Consider the following 26038-nt stretch of genomic DNA (forward strand, 5'->3'; position numbering starts at 1 on the left):
TACTTGCTTCAATTTAGAAATTACTTTTTTCCTAAAGTATATTCTTTGGAATTTCATACAATGGAATACCTATAGATAATGAATTTTGGAATTTGTTTCATTCACATTTTTGAAAGAAAATTTTGCTTGTTATACATTCTACACTGACAGTTATTTTCTCTCAGAACTTTGCAGATAGTACTCCATTTTCTTCTGACTTCCTGGGTTAAGAAGGCTTCATTGCCATTCTTTTGAGGGAGATTTGATTTAATTGTTTTAGGATTATTTTGTTCTTTTGTGGGTTCACTGTTCAGTGTGGATTTCTTTTTAAATAATTCTGTTTGGGAATTTTGTGGCTTTCTGATCGATGTGCACTGATATTGGGTAAGTGCAAATTTCTTTGAATTTACCTTGATTGGGATATGAAGATCCATGTTTGTCATCAGTTCTGGAATATTGTAATCTCTTTAAATATTGTCTCTCCTCCAGTCTTGCTCTTTCAAACTCCAATTACCCATATATTAGGCATTTTATCTTCTATATCTCTTAATGTCTCTAAAACATATCCTATCTACTTATTTCTCCAGCTGCATTCTATATAATATTTTTAGTTCTGTCTTCTACTTCAGGACTCAGCAGACTTTTTCTGTAAAGGGCTAGACAGTAAACATAATAAATATTTTCTACTTTGTGGGCTATATGGTCTGTCACAACTACTTGACTCTTACTGTATAGCAAAAGCAGCCGAATGGGCAGTATGTCAATGAATGAGTGTGGCTTGTGTTCTAATACAATTTGATTCACAAAGACAGGTGGTAGACTATCATTTGCTCGCCCTTGCTCTACTTCCACATTTCTCTCTTCAGCTATGACACCTGCTTTTTAACCTACTCATTGAATTGTTAATTTCAATTATTAAAAGTTTTTAGTTCCAGAAATTCTCTTAGGCTCTTTTTTAAATCCATTTGGTAATTTCTGAGTAGCTCTCATTCCTTTCTTGGCTTTTATTTCCTTTTCTGTTTCCTTAGACCTTTTATAATTAGTTATTTTGTATTCTGATCATTGCAGTAACTAAAATTTCTAGGTGTTTATATAGATCCATTGTTTCTGCTGATGTTTTTGCCATGGTCAACCATTTGCTTATTCTGCTAGCAACTTTTGTAGTAAGCACGTATACTTGGATTAATCTGTGGAAATTCTACAAGGCCAGGGTTGAGAATGCTTGCTTCCCAAAAGGATTTGCTCTTGCTTTTACTTGGTGATAGGAGGTGCTACTGGAGCTGTTTTATTTTCCATCTTGGAGATTCCTCGATTGCACAGGTGGTATCCAGTTTAATGAGGTCAGGCAAGTGGTGCATATTCTCAAGAAAGACCCTTTTCACTCAGTCTATAGATGTTGTACAGACAGATTTCCTTGTTTGTTCTCCTTTGCAAGGATATGGATTTTCTAGCCCATCCTTTCACTGATAGTATAGCCCATTCAAGCGTCCCATTTTTTGCAGGCATCTCAAGTTTAGCTGCCCATGCAGATTAGGTCTCTGAGCCCGTGGTGCATTCCCTTGAACAGCACAGCTACAGAACCTCCTTGGAACCGACATTTGCCCTTAAGGCAGCCCTGGTGTTCACATGCACCCCTACTTTGATTTCAGCTCCTAATTCATTTTTATTTTCCTGCTCTTGGGAGAATTTTTTACTTTCTTATAAGTACAACATAACATTTAACTGTATTTGCTATAATTTATTCAGTGTTTAGGAGTTTTATAGTGAAGAGGGACTTTCGGAGTATCACATCAGTCTACTATAATAGGAGCAGAAATCACATGATAAAACTTGCATTTTGAGAAAAACATTTAGACATCTCAAAGGAGAACCTCCTGGGACTCTCTCCCTAACCCCTCTGCTTCAAGTGCCCCCTGGTTAACTGCTGCTCATCCACTGCATCTCAGCTTTAATATTCCCAAACTGAATCCTTACCTGAAATTCAAACTACATCAGAGCTTTGTACTTTCGCCCTTCTTAAATGTAATGTACACTTACTCTCTAATTTTTCTTTTTTATGCCTTTCCCTATTATAAATTCTATTAGGGAAGGAGTCATTTCTGTTGTGCTTATATTGTATCCTCAGGACCTGGCCAGTACTCGATAAATATTTGTTGAGTAAGTAAATGAATGACATTGGACCATATGTTTACAAATTTTATAGGTGACATGTTGGGGCACTTCATAAATAGATCTCACAATTATATGTTCTTCATGAGTTAAACTCCGTGAGTTTTATGGCCCGTGGAAAGACCCCATGTAACCAGCAAGATTGTGCCATTTTACAACATAGAAATTAATAAATTGAAACAATGAAATACCCTTTTTATATATAAAATTGAAAATGATTATAACACATGATAAAGACCACAGTTGATGAGGTTAGAGGGAAATTAATAATTTCATACACTGTGGGTCAGAGTATAAGCTGGTAAGTGCTTTCTTAAGAAGCAGTTTTGTGATATGTATCAAATGCCTGAAAGTGTCATCTCATTTGTCTTAGCTCAGGCTACCATAACAAAATACCATAGACTAGGTGGGTTAAACAACAGAAATTTATGTTCTAACAGTTCTGGAGACTAGAAGTCTGGGCGCCAGTGTGGTTGGGCTTTGAGGAGGACTCTTTTCCTAGCTTGTAGATGACTCCCCTCTCTCTGTGTTCTTACAGAAGAGAGAGAAAAAAATCTCACTCTTCCTCTTCTAACAAAGCCACCAATCCTATCAGATTGGTGTCCTAGCCCTATGACCCCATTCCAGCTTAAGTACTTCCTAAAATCCCTGTCTCCAAACACAGTAATATTGGAGGTTGGGACTTCAACATATGAACTTTTAGGGAAATACAGTTTGATCCATAGTACCATTTAACCTAACAATATACTTTCAGGAATTTATCCCAAGGAAACAATCAGAGATGGGTTAAAAATATTTAGTGTAAGACTGGTTATCACAGCAGTGTTTATGGTAGGAAAAAAATGGAAAAAGTCTAAATTTCTACTAATAGAATATTGGATTAATATATTATGGTGCTAAAGACTGTCATACAGAGTGAAGTTAGTCACAGAGTCACTCTATATGATACCGTATAATATCGGTTATATGTGGAATCTAGAAAAATGGTACAGATGAACTTATTTGCAAAGCAGAAATAGAGACACAGATGTAGAGAGCAAACATATGGATACCAAGGGGGAAGTGGGGGTGGGATGAGCTGGGAGATTGGGATTGACATATATACACTACTATGTATAAAATAGTTAACTAATGAGAACCTACTGTATAGCACAAGGAACTCTACCCAGTGCTCTGTGGTGACGTAAATGGGAAGGAAATCCAAAACAGAGGGGATATATGTATACGTATACATACTGTATACTGACTCACTTTGCTGTACAGCAGAAACTAACATAGCATTGTAAAGCAGCTATACTCCAATATAAATTTTTTTAAAAATACATGGTACATCCATATAATGGAATATCATTCTTCCATTAAAAAGCATATATTAGAATATTTAAATTATTTGAGAAAATATTTATACTTCATTAAAAGAATCAAATTATACATTAGAATGTGCAATATATGTATAGATTTATAGAAAGAAGGCTGGATTATATTTACAAAATGGTATTACCAGTTATTCCTGATTGAGGCATTTTAAAAAACTTTCGTCTTTGTATTTTTTCTGAATTCTCCTCCCAAATTATGATGTGTATATAGTTCTTTAATTTTTTAAAAAAGTTATTTTAAAAAATAATATTAGGCAGAGATGATACTTATATCAGAGAACACTATCAACCTTAATTCTCTTTATTTTTAAACTCCTCTTGATATTTTATTTTTCTTGAGTTCTAGAATTTTGTGCAGTATTTTAGTTGGTTCCGGGAGAGGACAGTTATGAGACACCTTGATACCTGACCTTGACCTGTCTGTCCATCATTACTTCACCACAAAAACTAAGTCACAAGATCACGTATCTTCATAGTGTCAGATTCCTGCCTTTTTTTTTTTTTTGTAGAAGTATCTGAAACCTCCAAAGAAAATAGAATACAGATGGAAATTCAAATATGGAAAGGATCAGGAGGGAGGAGGGTTTGGAAAAAGAGAATATGATTTTGAAACTTCATTTCCAAGATATTTTCTCCTAGAAAATCTGTTTCTTCTATTTCAATGAATGTATAGGGGTAGAATTAATTTCTTCTTCTGTATATTTGAAAATTTTAGGGGAAGTAAAAGGACACTGATTATATATTATATGACCATCCAAATGATACATCATTTTGCTTGAAACAATAGGAGGTGTTATAGATTTGAAAACAAAAATGAGAGATTATTGTTTTCTCCCTCATCTTCCACCATTTCTTATTTTCTTGTGTCCTGTGTCTTCCTCTGTTTTTTTTTTTTATTCTGTTCACAAATGGATATTGGTGGGAAACACATGAAGTGCAAAGTGACTTTTACCTGCTGTGCTGTAGGCAGAATTGACAATTCAGAAATACCACCCTCTAGGTGTCTCCCGCCTTCTCACTCTCTCTGGAGGAAGCTAAGATGTCATACATTCCTCATCAGAGAGGGCAGGTGAAAAGAAGCCTATAAGAAACTCAAAAACACCATGAACTTTGTCATTTGCCCACTCATTGCTTGCAAAATATCTTTTACCACAAACCACCAAACTTCCAGGACAAGCAAACCTACCTGAGGAGTTTGGGGAGGGAGGGAGTATGAGGCAGGAAGGTAAAGGAAATCTCATCAATTTACAGGACTTTTCTATATGTTAACTCCTGGTGTATTTATTCAACCCACAAACTTCCCAAGCACTCTGTTCCAGGCGGTATGTCCACTCCTAGAGATTATAAAGCAAAGGGCACATTTATCCTTCGAGTATCTAGAAGCTGTCCCACTGATAAAAGTGATTAAGAAAATAGCCATAGAAGATGTTATAGTTTTCATTGAGTAATAGAACAAATGCTCATCAGCACTAAATAGTGCTTTTTAAGTGGGAACTGTAGGGAGATACCATGACTAAACAATTCTCGGATGTGCTATTAAAACAAGTTAAACCCATTTCTTTACTGTCAGCCTTCTCAGACCTCATTGTTGCACTAAGAACCTCCAACAAGGTCTCGTGATTCGTGGTGTTCAAAAAAAAAAAACAGGTACATGGGGTGTTTCACCCTTTTTGTTGGAGTGTGTCGCAGAACCATTACTCCTTAAAGTATGTTGGCAGCCAGTAAATCGTCTTTACCTAAATTCACCCAGATGAAATGGATGTTAAACATGCCAGAATTAGTCTGTATTAGTCTTATGGGCCTCTGAAATGTAAGTTACTGAAAAACACATGAACTGTCTACTGTCGAGCCAAGGGAAGTGAAGTTACTGGGTTCGTCCACGTCAGAACATTTAGGCAGATTCCCCTCCGTGATATTTTCTCTTCTGCTCAAATACCCAACTCTGCAACCCAGTTGTGTACTCTTCTCCTCAGACCTTTCTTGAAATACAGTGAAATCATCATTTCCCTTCATGGAAACTGTTCTCTGAACTACCCCAAAAGCCATCAGAGATCACAGGAAATGGATGGGTAATACTGTGCATCCCTCTTGTTCCGGAGTTGTCTTTTCAGAACATCTTCCTCACTTTAGAGCTTATGTTGTACTCATTACAGAAGAAATTGGTAATCATGACAAGATGTCACATGTACAAAAAGGATTCTGTTCGCTTTAAAATACCTAATATGCCAGATTGATGAACAGCACAAATTATAAAATCCCTTAGTTCATGGAGGAATTGAGTAAAATTAATTTGTACAGGCCTTAATATGTATAGGAACTATTTTTTGGAGGAATCCGCCTTTCAGAAAAGGTGTTCTCTATGTGCGTGTGTGTGCGCATGTGCACACATGTGATGGTTTCTGTGAAAACAGAATATGACCCATAGGCAGATGTAAGATCAGTCTATTCAGTATGAATCAGTGGCAGAAAGTTGTGTTGTATGATCCTGTTTGTTAAGAATCTTTCAAGTATAATTAACATAGACACAACTGCATGTGGTGTTCAATTGCTTATTATGTAATACTGGAAGGAAGTTCTGTGTCATAGCTCGTTTGACAGTATCTATAACTAAAAGAAGTGTACCTGCTTTATAACTTGTTCATATCTTAAATTAATTTCACAGAACACTCTATTTTTATTAAAATCATGTAACTTCTGTAACTACAGGCCTCAGGAAAAAATGAAAATGTTAACTCTTGGTACATGAACATACGCTTCCTTCCCACTGGAACCGCTTTAACGTAATAATATAATAATATAGGCATAGAGTTAAACCCCAATTAACATTCAAATCAGAAAACTGGTCTTCTTTGTTAGAATTTTAAATAACCGCATTTTAACATCATCTTTTTATCAATGTCAAAGAGGCATTATTATTTTTGCTTTTACTATCTCAGGAAAACTATTCTTGAGATTAAAACCAGTTCATTTCATTAATAATTAAAATGGCAGGTAAACATTAAAAATTTTCTGCTAAGTGTAAATACATGCTAATTTTTGTTAGAGATCTTTTTACCCAGAATTCTTAACTATAATTCCTGCTCTAGCTTGCTTTTCAAAAATTTTTCTATTTTACCTACTGTTATATAATAAAAATTTTCCAAATAATTCATGCCATATTAATACTAATAAGTAATAATATTATGTGATATTACTAGTTCATGAATTCTTATAATCGTATATAACTGATACTTTTTATCCTATATAGCACTCATTCATTTCTTTAGCATTTATATATTGAATGCTAACTGTATGCCAGCTACTGTTCTATGCACTAGGAGTACAGCACAAAGAGACAGACAATAAACAAATAAATATATCACACGTTGGACGATGGCAATATATACAACGGCAAGTAATAAACAGGCCTGTGGAAGTGGGAGATAACACGCTTACACCAGGTGGTTAGAGATAACCTCGCTCATCCTGAGTCATGTCGGTAGAGATAAGAAGCAGGTGACCATACAAATTGTGAAATTTTTTGTTCTAGTTCTGAGAAAAATGCCAGTCGTAGTTTGATAGGGATTGCATTGAATCTGTAGATTGCTTTGGATTTTCACAATGTGGGTTCTTCCAATCCAAGAACATGGTATATCTCTCCATCTATTTGTATCATCTTTAATTTCTTTCATCAGTGTCTTATAATTTTCTACATACAGGCCTTTTGTCTCCTTAGGTAGGTTTATTCCTAGATATTCTATTCTTTTTGTTGCAATGGTAAATGGGAGTGTTTTCTTGATTTCACTTTCAGATTTTTCATCCTTAGTGTATAGGAATGCCAGAGATTTCTGTGCATTAATTTTGTATCCTGCTACTTCGCCAAATTCATTGATTAGCTCTAGTAGTTTTCTGGTAGCATCTTTAGGATTCTCTATGTATAGTATCATGTCATCTGCAAACAGTGACAGCTTTACTTCTTCTTTTCCAATTTGGATTCCTTTTCTTCCTTTTTCTTCTCTGATTGCTGTGGCTAAAACTTCCAAAACTATGTTGAATAAGAGTGGTGAGAATGGGCAACCTTGTCTTCTTCCTGATCTTAGTGGAAATGGTTTCAGTTTTTCACCATTGAGGACGATGTTGGCTGTGGGTTTGTCATATATGGCCTTTATTATGTTGAGCGAAGTTCCCTCTGTGCCTACTTTCTGCAGGGTTTTTTATAATAAATGGGTGCTGAATTTTGTCGAAAGCTTTCTCTGCATCTATTGAGATGATCATGATCTCCAATTTGTTAATATGGTGTATCACATTGATTGATTTGCGTATATTGAAGAATCCTTGCATTCCTGGGATAAACCCCACTTGAACATGGTGTATGATCCTTTTAATGTGCTGTTGGATTCTGTTTGCTAGTATTTTGTTGAGGATTTTTGCATCTATGTTCATCAGTGATATTGGCCTGGAGTTTTCTTTCTTTGTGATATCTTTGTCTGGTTTTGGTATCAGGGTGATGGTGGCCTCATAGAATGAGTTTGGGAGCGTTCCTCCCTCTGCTATATTTTGGAAGAGTTTGAGAAGGATACGTGTTAGCTCTTCTCTAAATGTTTGATAGAATTCACCTGTGAAGCCATCTGGTCCTGGGCTTTTGTTTGTTGGAACATTTTAAATCACAGTTTCAATTTCAGTGCTTGTGATTGGTCTGTTCATGTTTTCTATTTCTTCTTGGTTCAGTCGGCAGACCCCGAATAGCCAAAGCAATCTTAAGAACGAAAAATGCAGCTGGAGGAATCAGGCTCCCTGACTTCAGACTATACTACAAAGCTACAGTCATCAAGACAGTATGGTACTGGCAAAAAAACAGAAATATAGATCAATGGAACAGGATAGAAAGCCCAGAGATAAACCCATGCACATATGGTCACCTTATCTTTGATAAAGGAGGTGAGAATATACAGTGGAGAAAAGACAGCCTCTTCAATAAGTGGTGCTGGGAAAACTGGACAGGTACATGTAAAAGTATGAAATTAGAACACTCCCTAACACCATACACAAAAATAAACTCAAAATGGATTAAAGACCTAGATGTAAGGCCAGACACGATCAAACTCTTAGAGGAAAACATAGGCAGAACACTCTATGACATAAATCACAGCAAGATCCTTTTTGACCCACCTCCTAGAGAAATGGAAATAAAAACAAAAATAAACAAATAGGACCTAATGTAACTTAAAAGCTTTTGCACAGCAAAGGAAACCATAAACAAGACCAAAAGACAACCTTCAGAATGGGAGAAAGTATTTGCAAATGAAGCAACTAACAGAGGATTAATCTCCAAAGTTTACAAGCAGCTCATGCAGCTCAATAACAAACAAACAAACAACCCAATCCAAAAATGGGCGGAAGACATAAATAGACATTTCTCCAAAGAAGATATACAGACTGCCAACAAACACATGAAAGAATGCTCAACATCATTAATCATTAGAGAAATGCAAATCAAAACTACAATGAGATATCATCTCACACCAGTCAGAATGGCCATCATCAAAAAATCTAGAAACAGTAAATGCTGGAGAGGGTGTGGAGAAAAGGAAACACTCTTGCACTGCTGGTGGGAATGTAAATTGATACAGCCACTATGGAGAACAGTATGGAGGTTCCTTAAAAAACTAAAAATAGAACTACCATACGACCCAGCAATCCCACTACTGGGCATATACCCTGAGAAAACCATAATTCAAAAAGAGTCATGTACCAAAATGTTCATTGCAGCTCTATTTACAATAGCCAGGACATGGAAGCAACCTAAGTGTCCATCATTGGATGAGTGAATAAAGAAGATGTGGCACATATATACAATGGAATATTACTCAGCCATAAAAAGAAACGAAATTGAGTTACTTGTAGTGAGGTGGATGGACCTAGAGTCTGTCATACAGAGTGAAGTAAGTCAGAAAGAGAAAAACAAATACCGTATGCTAACACATATATATGGAATCTAAGAATAAAAAAATAAGGTCATGAAGAATCTAGGGGTAAGACGGGAATAAAGACGCAGACCTACTAGAGAATGGACTTGAGGATATGGGGAGGGGGAAGGGTAAGCTGTGACAAAGAGAGTGGCATGGACATATATACACTACTAAACGTAAAATAGATAGCTAGTGGGAAGCAGCCACATAGCACAGGGAGATCAGCTCGATGCTTTGTGACCACCTAGAGGGATGGGATAGGGAGGGTGGGAGGGAGGGAGAGGCAAGAGGGAAGAGATATGGGAACATATGTATATGTATAACTGATTCACTTTGTTATAAAGTAGAAACTAACACACCATTGTAAAGCAATTATACTCCAATAAAGATGTTAATAAATAAATAAAAAGAAGGAAGTGAGTGAGCAAGCCATGTGTGTGCATAGGGAAAGGCTCCTGGGCAGTGGAAGCTGCACATGCAAAGGCCCTGAGGCAGAGCATGCTTCCTATGTTTGAAGACTAGCTAGGAGACCAGCATGGCTAGAATAGAGGACCTGCCATGAGGGGGCAGAGGAAATCAGAGTGGGCTTTGGCTTTTACAATGAGTGTTACCACTACAGGCATATGACTTACACTTGAAAATGGCTCACAATAGTGTGTAGCCAACACTCTGACAAAGAAAAGACTGGAGGAGAGAGAGACCAAGAAGGCTACAGCCATACTCAGGGAAGAGGTGATGATGACCGGAACCAGGGGAGCAGCAGAAGTGGTCAAGTTTGAATATGTTTTGAACATATAGCTGACAAATTAATTTATAAACTGAGCTTATAAAACTATTATACTTTGAATCTCTATTACCCTGAGTCTACTAGGCAAATGTTCATCAAATGTAACTGGTTTAAATATCTCTCCATGATTCTGCAAGTACCTATGTTGTAATGCACGAAAGAGCAAATTTTAGGATTTCCTTTGTTAAGGTCTTTTTTAACTGAATCACTGATTCAGTGGTAGGTATTTTAAACTGTATTGGTATTTAATCTCTCTGCCTTACACAGGTAACATAGAAAATGTGTGATGTGAGGAAGTGTATTTAAAATAGTTCCACCATTGTTGCTTCTCAAATATAGCTTCCATTTTTTATTAGGGATCTTTCATAGTGTTCTTGATTTTCTGTTAAAACACAGAGGAAAGACAATAATGCATGGGCACTGAGAGCCTCTGATTTGGAATGCAAGAGACCTAGATTCTAGTCCAGGCTCTGTCCTTACAAGCTGTGTGACCTTGGGGAAGTCACCTAATCTCCCTGAGGCGCAACAGCCTCCTCCCTTGGGGACTAGAGAAAGGATTGCTGTGGGCATCCTATGTTGTTATACATATAAAACAGAACAGTACGAGGCACGTTGATAATTGCTGTGTTTGTTTTAATAGCAACCATGACAAGAAGATATTGATGACATGGAAGTATTTGCATTTACTAGGAAGAATAATTTTAGAAGGAGCTGTTACTTTTAGGCTTGACTGCAGCAAAGTTGCCATTTAGCCTCAATAATTTAGATACAGAAGGCCACTTCATATACCTAATATAGTCTGGTATACACATTAAAATAAAGATGTGAATAAGGGCAAGTCCAAAATATAAAATGTATTTAACCTGTCAGATGTATACGTAATTTAGTAATAAGGTCAGTGAAGTGACAGCCCTTCACTGTGTATAACAGTCTTTATCTCAGTGAAAGTGACACGAGTGACATTCCCCCCGACTGACTTTTCTCGCTCTTCATTGACTGAACCCCTGGCCTCATTCAGTCAGGTAGGCGATGTGCCCCAGCGAAGTTTCATATGACCCACCCATTTACTCTGTCACTGTGGATTACAATCTCCTTTGACAGTTGAAACAAACAGTAAAATTCACTCAAATATAATTGTGTGGCATCTGTCAGAGCGCAAGGCCAAAGGACCATGTCAGTCATCAGAACAATAAAGAGAAGTTCTTTGCTCTTTTTCATCAACTTTGCATAGGTGTATTTAGTGAATTGACCACTTGCAACTTCGTGGTATGGGTTGTTTTGCTGTCTATGTAATAGCATAATGTAGTCATAGTTCTTGTCTGCCCAAATTCCCAAATTAATGATTTATATAGAATTATCCAATTCACCTTTTGTGATCATTGGCAATAGTTATGCTTAGGTTACAGTCTGGGTTTTGTGCTATTGTTTGCTTGGTAGGAATTGACTCTGAAGTAATATGTGAAAAAAAATCCATTGTTAAATTATTCTAAAACATTGGGGTTAGTTCATAGTTCATTGCTCTAGAATTTAAAATCAGACTTTCTTTTTTCCTTCCTAAAAATTTTGAAAGACCAAATATTTTGCCCTTAGTTTTTCTGCAGTTAACATTCAAACTGCATTCTGATGGATCAGAATGAAATGTAATTTTAAGTAGTATTTTCAAAGCACAAATTCAAGCAGGATGCAAGTTTCTGAAATAACAAATTATTTACTCTGTTTTAGAAAAAACTTCTCAGATTTAAATGATGCTTTTTTTTCTGGGAAAAATGATGCTTTGATATGAATAAAACGTCTTTAAGCCAGTATGATTCAGGTATAACTTTAGAATTAATTGCTTTTATCCTAACTGACTAGTTTACAAGTATCAAAAATGCACACACACGTCTAGATGTCTAGGTAAAAAACAGTGGGAACAGCAAATAAAAATCTTGTTGGGAAAGTTATTTTAAATACCCATTTTTTTCATAATCCTCACTTGTACCTATTTTATACATAAACATTAAAAATTAGTAAGTTCAAATGATAAATCTTTGGAAATTAATCTTCAGAAAAATAAGTTATTTTGAGAAGATATGATTGGTGTTAAGAAATGCAAAAGATTCATTTTGTTGAAATATATAAATATTTAAAGTAAATGTGAAATTAATGTATCTTTTTCTCTGTTTTAACAGACAGTGAAATTCATATATTCAAAATTTTAGATGACTGCTATACTACCAGATACTTAAATTGATATAGAATAAATTCTGAATCCCTATTGGATATATTTTATGGTTTCAATCCTAATCTTAGTAAAAGAAGACTTCTGTTCAATCTTTGTTGCTACTGTTTTTTTGTTTGTTTTTTTTTTTTTGGTTGCGTTGGGTCTTCGTTACTGCACACAGACTTTCTCTAGTTGTGGTTTGTCGCGGTGTGCGGGCTTCTCGTTGCGGTGGCTTCTCTTGTTGTGGAGCACGGGCTCTAGGCACACAGGCTTCAGTAATTGCAGCACGCGGGCTCAGTAGTTGCGGCTCATTGGCCCTAGAGCACGTGGGCTTCAGTAGTTGCAGCTTGCGGGCTCTTGAGCACAGGCTCAGTAGTTGTGGCGCATGGGCTTAGTTGCTCCGTGGCATGTGGGATCTTCCCGGACCAGGGATCGAACCCGTGTCCCCTGCATTGGCAGGAGGATTCTTAACCACTGCACCACCAGGGAAGTCCCTGTTGCTACTTTTAAAGGTACTACTTTATTTATAAAGTTGATACTTTACTTCATAGGCATATTTGGTTAAGCACAAAAATCTTGAAACATAGGTGGTCTTTCTTCTCTGTATATTTTTATTCAAGTATTCGTGTTTCATTTATATTTAAACAAAAAAATAGAGCAGTACACCACTGCATGAATCCAAAATGTCTGTTCCTTACAACAATTAGAATTAAATCTCCAGTTTCACATTAGCTTAATTTTTATTTGGAAGAGAAGGAGTTAAGACATTTTAGCTTACATTCAGTATATTTTTTATAATAATTCCATTCACGATATTTAATTGGTCAAATATTTGGTATCACTATAAAACACTTTTCACTGCTATTCTCAAGGACTAGTCATTGTTTTCTGTAGATCTGAAAAATATTTATTGTAATCCTTTACCTTGAAGGCTGTCTAAAAGAGAATAATTCTGTTCCATTCATTCCAGGTCGAAACATGAAGCAAATGGCTATAAATATCTCCAATAAATTTCCAGTGTAGACACAAGTAGTATGTATACTGTGAACCAATATGCATTTTCCTTAAATATTTGGATTTTTCAGGGACATAGAAAGATATAAAATATATAAAAGTAAATGTTCAAGGGACTTCCCTGTTGGTCCAGTGGGTAAGACTCCACGCTCCCAGTGCAGGGCGCCTGGGTTCAATCCCCAATAGGGGAACTAGATCCCGCATGCACGCCTCAACTAAAGATCCTGCACACCACGACGAAGATCCCGTGTGCTGCAAATAAGACCCAGTGCAGCCAAAATAAATAATAAATAAATAAATACTTTTTTAAAAAGGTAAATGTTCTATCACAATAAATTACTGACTCTTTTTTTCCAGGCCTGATGGAATTGGAACTATTTCAATGGAAGAAAAAGAGAAGTTTGAGGAGATAAAGGAAAGACTGTCTTCCCTTTTAGAGAATCAGATAAGCCATTTCAGGTATATACTCCATTAGTACAAGTGTTTGTTTCTTTAATTCACGCAACCCTCTAATCCCCTACAAATGTTTATTATGTCTTTCTGCTACTGCTCAAGCACAATCAGTAGCTTCTCCTCCATTGCCCGCAAGGTATGATCCACGTTCCTAGGTCTGCGTTCTGCTTCTCAGCCTGCCTTCAGTTTTTGCACTACTCATTCAGTAGTGCAAACCCGCCCCTTGCAGTATGCTTTCCACTGGCCCTCTTGCTAGCCCTGTGCAGTTCTCAGCCTTGCATAGCCTCTTCCCCCAGCTCTGGGGGCTTTTCCTCCCTCTCACTGCATAGCCAGGCAAGGAGACTCAAGCCCCGCCTTCACAGGGGAGACTTTTTCATTTATTCCAGCAGAGAGTGGAAAAGCTGAGGTCCTCTTAGTATTCATCATATGTACTATGCCCTGGTCACCTATCACGTAGTCCTTGGTTATCCTTTTATTTACATTCTGTGAGAACAAGGACCACAGTGCGTCTAGCACAGTTTCTTTGCCAAAAAAATTAAGTGTTGATACTAAGAAGCATTTGCGGGTGAAGGATAAATATCTTGATAATATTGTTTCCCCTGATTACAGCTAGCTTAATAGAACCTAATGGTTAAAAATAGAAATATACCTTTTTCTATCAGTCTCATCATTAGATCCTATAAAATGTTGCCATGTCAGTGTATTGCATCTTATAGCATATCTGTCATGTTGCAGGTATGTCATTTCACGTGAACTTACTGAAAAATAAATTCAGTTAATATTCCCCCTCAACAGTTTGAAAACACTGTTGTTTAACCGTGTGAATAGAGTATGGCTGCTCTGGGCCTCAGTTTCCTTATTTGTAATATGAAAAGCTTAGACTCTTACTTTAAAATGATACTGAAGGAAAAAATTATCGTAGGATATACTATCCATCTGTTTGTCTGCATTGGTGTTTTCATCTGGGGCTGGTACCACTATCTGAACGTAAGTGAATGAGGGAGGATTTTCTTTGTCATGATAACTGGGCATGGGGCAGTCATTTAGTGCCGGATTTAGAAATGCTGTGCATGGAACAGTCTCACATTGGAGAACTGTTCTTCCCAAAAGGCCAATAAATTCATATTAGGAAACACATTTGCAGAGGATGTTTCTGCATTTGCTGTTAAGAGTATTGTCTTTTAGGTTGTGTAGAGACCCTTATATTTATTGTGTTTGTCATTTAATGAAAGTCAATATATAATTTTCCTGTTTTTGACATTATTGAGACAGCTGATCATTCAGTTGACTATATACATCAGTAACTATAAGTCTCTATGGTTATTTGTAGTAGTGCTTTCATGTGCAAGTAACAAATCCTATCTCAAACTGGTTTAAACAAATAAATGGATATGTTAACTTACATGCAGGTCTCAGATGGGGTGGACTTTAAGACAGGCTGAATTTAGTAGCCGTAGCTCCATTTCTTTGTAATTCTCACACGGCTATTCTCCTTTATGGGATGGCTTCATCCCCAGATGGGTAACAAGACCACAGAATTCCTTGGCCTCACATCCATACATGTTGGAGTTGAAAGGGAAGGTAGTAGAGGCTGTCTCTTTCTGTGATTCTCTCTTAAGATGAAAAGTTTCCTTAGAAGATCCTAGCAAACCAGCCCTCATATCTCATTTGCCCTAGATAGGTCATAGGCCCAGTCCTGAACCAAACCCAGGGGCCAGAGGAAGCCCACATACTAGGTCCTCAGTCGTGAGGTCCCACAAGCCATGGGACCGCCATGATCGAGTTAGCTTGGTAAGAGCCAGCCCACCAGCGGGTCCTGTCCTCCACAGTGCTTACAGCTACACAGTAGAGGCGGGGAATGACAGTTGTCCACATCATATATTGTATTAGTATTCTCTCTCTTACAGTTTTGTTTCTCTGTTTCTCTTAATAATGTCTGTAAAGATGTATGCTAGAATTCTTTTTCATTTTTATTTCTTTGATGTACTATAAAGAACTGAACTAAACTGGTCTAGACATTTTAGGCTGACTTTTGTATTCCCTTTTGATATTTGTAGAGTTTGTATAAATTTTACCAGTTTTATTTTTCCTGAGTCCATAGAAAACTGGATGAGAGGAAATGGGATTAAAGTAAAGCAGAGGAAATTTTAGGTGTCCATATAGGCAAATACAGAAAAATGTTTAAATTTTCCATGAAGATCTTCCTAAGGATTCTGCCAAATGATCTTCCTTAGCCACTTACATTAAAATTTAGAAAGAACGTAAATTACTTATCAACTCACACTAAAGAAGTAACCAGAGTACTGTTAATAACTCTTGTATAGAAATTTATTTATTCAGGCCCAACTGTATTTCAGAAATGGATTTCAAAAATACAGGTAAAATAATAAGGCAAACTAAATTAAACATAAATGAGGAACTTCTGGTTAAAGACAGCAGATTAAATGCGTGTCTGGCTCAGTTTCCTCACAGAACCTAACCAAAACAACAGAACAGTATTTTTCAGAAGACATAAACCCACAAGGACAGCAAGAGTAAGAGGGAAAAAAATGGAAAAAATAAGTTAAAAATGTGGAAGTCAGATGGATGGATGGTATCTAATTTAGCCACCCAGGAAAAACTGGATCATAGACGGGCAATGGGGAATACAGAGAAGCAATCTGATTTATGTCATACAATCACCAAAACGTTCGGAATTGCCAGTTGTAAGCCCTCCTGGAAATTAAGAGTAAAGGATGATTTGTTGTAAATCGGCTTAAGACACACTTAGATCCCCAGATCTCCTTTCCGCCTCATCAACCAGGCTGCTGCCCCTCCCCTTCCCTAGAAGAGCGCTGCTGGTTTGTTCCCTGGAGAGGGTAAAATTAGAGGGTACCTGGGCTGAGGTAGAGGAGGGGAGGAAACATCAGGCACAGTTGGAGTTTGAGATTACATAGAAACATGGGGATTAGATAAACGGTTATTCTGAAATCTGAGAATCACAGCCTTCTCCTTCCAACTCACACACTTGACACCCAAAATGTTGGCAGGCAGGCTTACACTTTCCATACATATTGTAAGTACCTTCCCCCGGGACTCTGACTAGCCCAAGAGAAAAGACCTAAAGCTGTGGAAAAGAAAGACTCCCACCGAAACAGCCCAGCTCTATTGCCCTTCAGCAAAGACCACAGTCTGCATGTACCCACCTAGGTGCATATAGCTTCCGTTCAATTTTTTAATAACGCAATTTTGAAAATGATCTGACGGCCAAGGTAAGGCATCAGATATTTGAGGAAAGTATTTACTGTGGGAGACAGAGCCCAAACAAGTAATACAAAAAAGCAACTTGGGGAAAAAAGAAAGATTATGTGGGAAGAAGGAAATGGTGGAGGGGGTGGTGGGAATCTATTATTAATATGCTTGGAGATTTGAAAAAATAGAGCATCCATAAAACAAAAACAAGATGTTGCTTAAAAAAAGAAAAAGAAAAAATCTTAGGGAAAAAAATTAGAACTCTTAGAAATTGATGCAAATGACACAAATACGTACATACTATTGAGAGATTAAGTTAATGAAATCTTCCAGGGTGGGAGGGATAGGAAAATAGGAGTTCAGTTGGCCTTTCTTATCCTTGGGTTTCACATCCCTGGCCAGATCGATTTGGATTGGTTGAACCTGCAGATATACAGGACCAACTGTACTACCCCATTTTATATAAGGGACTTGAGTATCCGTGGATTTTAGGATCCATGGGGGTCCTGGAACCAATTCCCCACAGATACTAAGGGGCAACTGTACAAAGACAGGAAAAATGAAGGATCTGCTTAGGAGTTTCATCATCACAAATAATAGGAATTCCAGAAACAGTTAAGGTTGAAGATAGGAAATTATCAATAAAGTTATTCAAAACAATTTTCCAGAATTAAAAGACATAAGTGTTGAGATTAAGAGAGCCCATTGAGTACCAAGCACAAGGGATTAAAATAGATACTCATTAGAGTGCATTTTTATGAATTTTCACAATCTTGGAGATAAAAGGGAGGATGCTGAAATACAAAGAATCAAGAATCTGAATGGCTTCTCAACACTGATTTATTCTACAGTAATTTACTGAGTGCCTACTATGTGTCGGGCAGTGAACAAAATTTTTAAAAAGATCCTTTTCTTCTGCAGCTTTCATTTTGATGTGAAGAGCAGTACTGATATCCAGAAAACAGTGCATCAGTGGCTTCACAATTTTGAGGAAAGATTATTTCCAACCTAGAATTCTACACTAGTAAACGTCTCCAATAAGGGTAATGGTAGAATAATGATATTTTCAGGCATACTGGACATCAAAAGATGTGCTTCCCATATTCCCTTTCTGGGGAATGCAATTTACCAAGACAAAGGAGAAAACAAAGAGGGAGAGTTAAGATCCCTGCAACAGGAAATCAACATGAGAGAGGAGGGAATCTTCGTAGTGGTAGCTAATAGACACCCCAAAGTGGCAACTGAGCCTAGAGAGGAAATAGTTCTAACCAGAGCAGGTCAGAAAATTCTTCAAGTAGATCAAATTGACAAAACACTGAGATATTTTAACATACTGAGAGAAGTTTCACCCACTTGGAATAGAGTTTGGAATTGTATTAATTGTGTTAGAGCTTGGAATTGTATTAGATTAAGTACATAATAAAAAGAAGAAATTAAAACAAATATAGCAAAATATTATAAACAAAATAGTGACACTAGAAAGTAATCATATTGGATACATTTCAGTTATCTAGGACATTTATGTAATTAATGTAGATACTGAGTTTCGGTCTAACACACAAAAGTGATGTAACTGCATTAAGGGAAGGAGGAACAGAAATTATGTCTAGGGTGGTGGAAAGTGGTCTTTAAAAAAAAAAAAAGCAACTTATGTCCAAGATGGAGTAATGGGATGATATTTACCCTCCCACCTGAAACAATTTTTTAAAGACAAAATATGTGGGAAAAAAATGCTTTTCAAGATATTAAACATAAGACAATAACAGTAATTCCTGAGAGATGGAAAACAATGGATAAGCCCTTTAATTGCCCCAGCTTACTGACAGCACAGTGTTTCTAGATCATGGTCCAGGGAGGAGGAATCTGGGTGGAGCCCCGTGGACACCCTGACTTGAGGAGACAGAGCTGAGAGTCCATGGAGGGTAAGGCTGCCAGAGTTTTCAACTCCAAGTTCTAAAGGAGAGAGCAAAGAGACCTACAAGTAATATTTGCTGAGGGTCCTCCTGGCGTCTTCAACTAAGTATTGATCTGTGCATGGATGTGAGGAAACTACTCAAAGTTGGGCAAAGAACTATGTGAAAGGATTACAGGGATTTCTTTACACAGGGCTAAGAGTAATTCCAGTTTTCAATATCTAGAGTGGAAACCTAATTCATGAGCATCAGGTAGAATGCAGAAGGTTTTGCCTCAGTAGTGGAAAAAAATTAACCCTAGAATAAACACAGTCATGGGCTCTCCTAATGAGGCTTAAAACCAAGATTCATATGAATCAAACTATTTTCAAGTAATTTAACTGCATTCCAGAACAAAATTCAAGAATATTTAAAGAAATACAAAAGTGTTCAGCCTCCAAGAAGGTAAAATAACAATGTCTAGCATCCAGTCAAAAATTTCTAGGCATACAAAGAAGTAGTAAAATACGACCAATGAAGGGAAAGAAAACAAGCAAAAGTGAAAATGACAGGGAAGATAGAATTAGTAAACAGTAGTATCAAAATAATTATTATTACCACATGTCATATGTTTAACCTGTTAAGGGCATCATGGAAAACCTACAACTAACATCATACTTAATAGTAAAAAAGTAGGAAAGACTGAATGTTTTCCACCTACAGTCAAAAACAAGGCAAGACTATCTACTCAAAAATCAATAATCAAGGTAGTGTAGTATAGAGAGTCCAGTAATAGACTCACATACATATGGTCAATTAATTTTCAACAAATGTACAGGTAATTTGCAAAGTATACTTTATTCAACAAGTGGTGCTGGAACTATTGGATATCCAAATGTAAAATAAAATCCTGGATCCATACCTCACACTTGATCCAAAATTTAACTCAAGATGGATAGACATGGAAAACAAAATCTCTGTGTCCTTGGACTAAGCACAGATGCTTAAATAAAACACCAAAATCGTGATTCATAAATGGAAAAATATTACTTCCAACTTCATCAACATTAAGAACTTTTGATCTTCCAAAGACATTATAAGGGAATCTTAGAATGGGAGAAAATATTTTCACAATACATATCCCACAAAAGACTTCTATCTAGAATATATAAATTTATTTATTTATTTTTTGCCCACACTGCATAACTTGCAGGATCTCAGGTCCCCGACCAGGGATTGAACCTGGGCCGCAGCAGTTAAAGCCCAGAATCCTAACCAATAGGCCACCAGGGAACTCCCTATAAATAACTCTTAAAACAATAAGAAATAAAACAGCCCAATAAAATGTTGTTTTGACAGATATTTCACTAAAGATATATGATGGTGAAAAGGCATATGAAAAGATGCTCAACATCATTACTCTTTAGGGAAACATAAACTAAAGCCACAGTGATTGATAGGAATATAAAATGGTACAACTCATTTTGTAAAATAGTTTGCAGTTTTTAAAAATTTAAACACCTAACGTATGACCCAACTATTCCACTCTTAGGTACTTCCCCAAGAGAAATGGAAGCATACATCCACACAAAGACTTTAATATGAATATTCATACCAGCATTATTCATAATAGCCCAAATATGAAGACAAGTCAGATGACCGTCAACAAGGAATGGATAAAAAAATGTATTAGAATACTTCTGAGAAATGAAAAGGAATGAATTGTTGATACATTGCAATAGCATGAAAGAATATCAAAACAGCTATGCTGAGAGAAATCAGACCCAAAAAAGTTCAATACTGTATGATTCCTCTTACATGAAATTATAGGAAAACACAAACTAATCTAAATGACAGTAAATCAGTAGTTGCCTGAGCCCCACGAGTCGGGAGGAATCATTTGAGGGGCATGAACATGTATATTGCCTTGATTGTAGTGATGGTTTCACAGGAGTATACATATGTCAAAACTTATCAAATTGTATACTTTAAATCTGTGTAGTTCATTGTATGCCACTTACACCTCTAAATCTGTTTTTTTTTAAAAAAGCTAAGAACTCAAAAAAAATAAAAATAAAAAATAAAAAAATAAAAAATAAAAAAAAAAAGCTAAGAACTCGTCTTCCATAGTGGAAAGTTAGTAGGATAATATCTAAAACTGGAAAATCAAGAATTTGAAATATTATCTTGTAGGTTAGGGATATGACATTTAAATACCAAAAGAATCAGCTAAAAGTTAAAAACATTTTTTTCTCAAGAAATTACTTGGGAAATGGGGGTGGAACTGACATAAAGGATTTACGTTTTTCATAAAAAATCCCCTTAGGAAAAGTTCCCTTTCAGGCTATGTGCATATATAACTGATAAAAACAGATACTGTATTTAAAATTTTAATTTAAAATTCAAAGAAAACCAGTTTAATCATTGGACAGGTCTATGTAGGCTGACTTATCTGTGTAATTAATTGACTAAAGTGAAAATCAGCGTGACTTTGATTTATTCAGATTAGGTATTAAACTTGGTTGAATTTTATTTGTTAATTGAGTGTTTTTCATTTTGCTTAGCTATTATAGAGCTATCAAGGTGGTAAAAACCCAAAATATTTATCCTGAAAGGCAGAACAAAATGATTCCCTTCTTTTAAAACTTGTTTTGTGAAGATTAATTAAGCTTCTCTGTAGTTATTTTCTGTATTTTATTGATTCAGGATTACTTGTACTCTGTAAATGTGTTGAATTATTTACACATCACGGGCAGCTAATGCTAATTCAGAGCATACCCAGTGGGACCTCAAAGCCCTGAAATGCTAAATGTAATCTGGGGATCAGTAACATTCCATTCATAAAATGTGTCACCCATAGGTTAATGGAAATAAACAATAGGAAAGACAATGGGTGGATTATGCAGAAACACTGAAAAGATTTAAGCAGGAGGAGGGGACTACAAGAACCCAATTTGTGTTTTATTTAAACGTGGATTAAGGTTTATGGTATACAAAATGACTAAAGCTACTTTACTAATTTGCTAATGCTCTAAAAAGCACCACTGTGCAGGAAAAACTCTTACCAAAATAAATTGGTCATGTTTTTTTATGTATAGGCGGGGGGAGGTAGTGGGGGGGGATGCATAGAGGCAAGATTAAGTGAAGAAAAGTTTTAACAGTAAATGGAATGATAAACAGTGCTCTGAAGAAAAATGTGAGTGGCTAGATTTATAAGACACTTATTTGCATTTATCTGACGCGAATGGAAGTTTCACAAAACTAAAAGCTAATCCGAATATAAATTCAGCTACTGCTTTGTGAGGAATCCATCTTTCTCTTTCTCTTTAAAATTAGGTCCAGTAAAGTTTCTCTTTAAAATTTGGTCCTGTAAAAGAACGTGAGCTTAAACTATATGTGCTTTTGAGGGAAACCTCTTCAAATTACAGTGTGGAAAAAAAGAATTTCTTTGTAATTATGTCTTAGAAAATACGTCTACTTAGTCCTTGGATAATGGCAAAAGGCATAGAAATAAGTAAACTTCTCAAGTTATTAGTTTGAAGATGTCTAAGAGCAAAATGTCAGTCCATGACAGCCCAGCTGCCTGTGTAGCACTTCATCTTGGGGCTGAGGCAGCGGTCAGGGAGGCTTTGCTGAACCTGGTTGAACAAGCGAGGCGCACCCGCAGGATGAAGTGGCCCTGACAATCTGTACTCTCTAAGTGGAAAGTGACCTGAAGAGGGACCCTCTTGTAAAGAGCAGTAAACCTGTCACCACCATGTGGCAGCTAACTTTTGAGGGGCCTACGCATCCTCCCAGCTCTGACCCTGATTTCAGAATACCTGCCCTCCAGTTGTTGGTGTGTACTAGGAATACATGGGACTAGAAATACTTTGGATAAATGACTGCGGGCAATAGAGCTGCAGAAGGTTTACGTGAGGGGATGGGGAGGTTGGAGAGCTAGACACCAGCAGAAACAGGCAAATGTAAGGACGGGGGGAGCCGGAACATTGTTTCTCCTAGAAGTTATGTATGCAGTGTGTGTTTCCATCTTAAATCGCACATAAATATAGGAGGAAATGGGGGGAATCATTTCATTTTATCATGGAGCTTGAATAACAACACCTTAAACAAGAAATTAGTAGGAAATGCATTTTAAGTTTCTCTTTACTTATAGGACCCTAGAGATTCCTTTTTGATTACTGTATTTTTGTACATGTATCATGGAAACTTGAGAACCTTTTTCATCACAGTTTATACCTTTACTGTTTAAGACATTTGAATCATGGGACTAGGTAAATTTCAGCATTTAAAAATTTCCTGCATGGGTCAATGCCCTTTTAACCACTTTTTACAAATGTTCTCCAATAACACCAAGTTATAGAAGAGGGAATTATTTAGCAGTCTTGGATATTAAATGTTTGACTGTTTTGTTCCTCCTTTTTTTTTTAAAGATACTGTTTTCCCTTTGGACGACCTGAAGGTGCACTGAAAGCTACACTTTCATTACTTGAAAGGGTATGTTTGAACATTACTTTTTAAGTACTATTTGCATTCTCAATGGCTGTGTATTTCAGTGTTGAACTAGGCAGATGGTCCCATTCCTCATGAGTGTGGTGTCACCTGGGTCTGTTGCATTTCATCAGTTTCTCACGTTTTCTTGCTACATTCAAATTCTTCTATATCCTTCTTTTCCTCTCCAAAGCCTTTCTGAAGCCTACCACTGCCATCCTATGCTGAGTTAGGGTTAAAGTTATCATCTTTTTGGTAGTATCCATTTTTCCCACCTCTTTTTTTCCCCTCCTTATTTCAGATAAGTACAATTATCTGTTTTTCAGACTTTACAGTTGTCTTTTATTATCCCTCTGACTTATTTGTACTTCTGTCTGTCATATCCCTCATACCTATAAGAGTTTAACATTTAATATTCACAAACATATAATTTCTTTCATTCTAAGTTTATCTCAGAATTTATTTCAGTTCAATTTGTGTTACTTTGAAAGAATTCATGAATTACAGAAATTGATGATTATAGAAGTCATGAAATTATAGAAATATACAAAAAGTAAATAGCAAATAAGGTGTTATACCCATGCTAGAAATCATTTATTAATGAAAGTCTCTTCTCCACTGCTGTTTCTGTGGTAGATTAAGTGTAAAGGGAGGGGGGAGTGGGAGGAAGGTCCAAGAGGGAGGGGATATATGTATACAAATAGCTGTTTCACTTCGTTGTACAGCAGAAACTAGTACGACATTGTAAAGCAATTCTACCCCAAACTATACCCCAATAAAAAAAAAAAAGGGAAGTATCCTTTCACCTGTCTATAAAACTATTCATGTGCTAGTTGGGAGCTAACAGCTTAAGTAATGTGAACAAGTTTTATTCCTTATCTGTATTAAAAAGAATATCTAGGGATCACCTCTATCTCTTGATTTGATTATTCTGGTCCTGATTTGTTGACTTTAAGCACTTGGCTCTTGTTGATTTTTCTGCCCAAGGAATTCCAGATAATATATTATTTATTCGCACCTCTGAAAAGCAAGAAGGGGAGACATTGTTCAGTGATTTAAGGATTTGGGAGAGGAGGGCTAGAACTGATGACTAAAGTGAGATCTTTGGATTATAAATTGGTTTTATCTATATATCCCTGTCTTATCCTTGATTACTGTGAATGGTGTGATAGAAATATTATTGTCATAATTATCTGTTTTATTAGAATTTTTATAATATTAAAAGCTGCACGTAACTCAGGCTTTTCAGAGTTTTCATTTCATCCTATCCATTAAGGTATGATCAATGAGATATAAATCCTTAAAGGCAGCTTTGCTTTTTGGAACGGCATCCCATCTTGGGTACCTAGTACAGCCTCTCTATATGCTGGTTTCCATGGCAGAGCTCCCATCCTCCCCCCGGCAGGGAAGAGTTAGTAACAGAAGAGATGCCCTCGTGCCCTGTACTGACAGGTGGCAGGATGAACAGTGACCTTTATTCCAGTTACAGTAACTAATCATGTCTCTTGCTGAATTGAAAGAGAAATGGTAAGGGCTATTTCTTCATTTTCATGTCTCTGTACTTACTGAAATCGTAGAAAAATAAAATCTACATGTGAATTCTTGATACAAATGGTGTCTTGGAAGAACTTGGGGCGGAAGCATGAAACACAAATTGTGTGTCTCCCTTTTTGCGCTTGCTAGCCCTTTATCTGCGCTTCTCCAGGAAAGGGGATTTAGTTTCCCCACACACACTTCAAATGAAGTGTCCAGCTCCTAGATACTGTGAAATATTGCCTGATTTCAACCCTAGACTCACCTCTGTAATAGATACAGACATTCTAATTTTAACAGCTGTTTCTATTATTTGAAAGTTTGGCACCCTGGGAAAGCTTAATAGTAAAATTAATCTTCAATTTTAGTCATAATCACCTTAAAAATGATAGTGCCTGTTAATGCTTATATTTTTTTACTCTAAACACAAGGATTTTTCTGGCAATAAAAAGTCTGATGTGCTGTTTTAATTAAAGTGCCAAATATACATCAGTGTTGAAGATTTTTAATGTGAAAATATGAAGAAAAATTTAATTTGTTAGGGGAGGAAATCTTGAAGTGATAAAGTTTGCTGTTTTCAGAAGGAAACCTTGTCTGACAAAATGAAAATATGTTGTCAAGGATCACCAGTGCTAGAATGATTGAATGAATTTGAGATTATAAAATCCGTAGTGCCGAGGCTGATCGAAATAGAATGAAGTAACAAACCATGAAATGGATGTTTTCATGTTCTTTCAATATTTCTTTCAAAGTAAAAGACTAATAGGATAGTCAGAATACTTACAAAAGTATTGTCTTCTTTATGTTAAGATTTTGCTATACCTGTATATTGTAGAATTTGAATGTAAGCAAAGCACGGAAAGCCACATCAATTATATGGAAAATGGCGTTTGACTAATTGTATAATCAAAACTTACTGTGAGCAGTTTTATCACTAGGAAAGTTTTAAGGAAAATTATCAA

General features: G+C 36.4%; 1 protein-coding gene across 2 annotated transcripts in view; it reads left to right on the top strand.

Annotated features, from left to right (window-relative positions):
- The window catches only part of CADPS2 (calcium dependent secretion activator 2), a 497272-nt gene that overhangs the window by 349105 nt on the left and 122129 nt on the right, over positions 1 to 26038 (top strand). For both annotated transcript variants that reach the window (XM_022582192.3, XM_022582255.3), the window contains exons 14-15: positions 13834 to 13935; positions 23486 to 23549. In XM_022582192.3, coding sequence (XP_022437900.2) covers positions 13834 to 13935; positions 23486 to 23549 — 166 coding nt within the window. The remainder of the gene's footprint in view (positions 1 to 13833; positions 13936 to 23485; positions 23550 to 26038) is intronic.

Source organism: Delphinapterus leucas, chromosome 9 (assembly GCF_059928025.1).
Source record: "Delphinapterus leucas isolate spDelLeu-1000000601 "Yukka" chromosome 9, BTC_Dleu_Yukka2, whole genome shotgun sequence".
NCBI classification, from domain to species: Eukaryota; Metazoa; Chordata; class Mammalia; order Artiodactyla; family Monodontidae; genus Delphinapterus; species Delphinapterus leucas.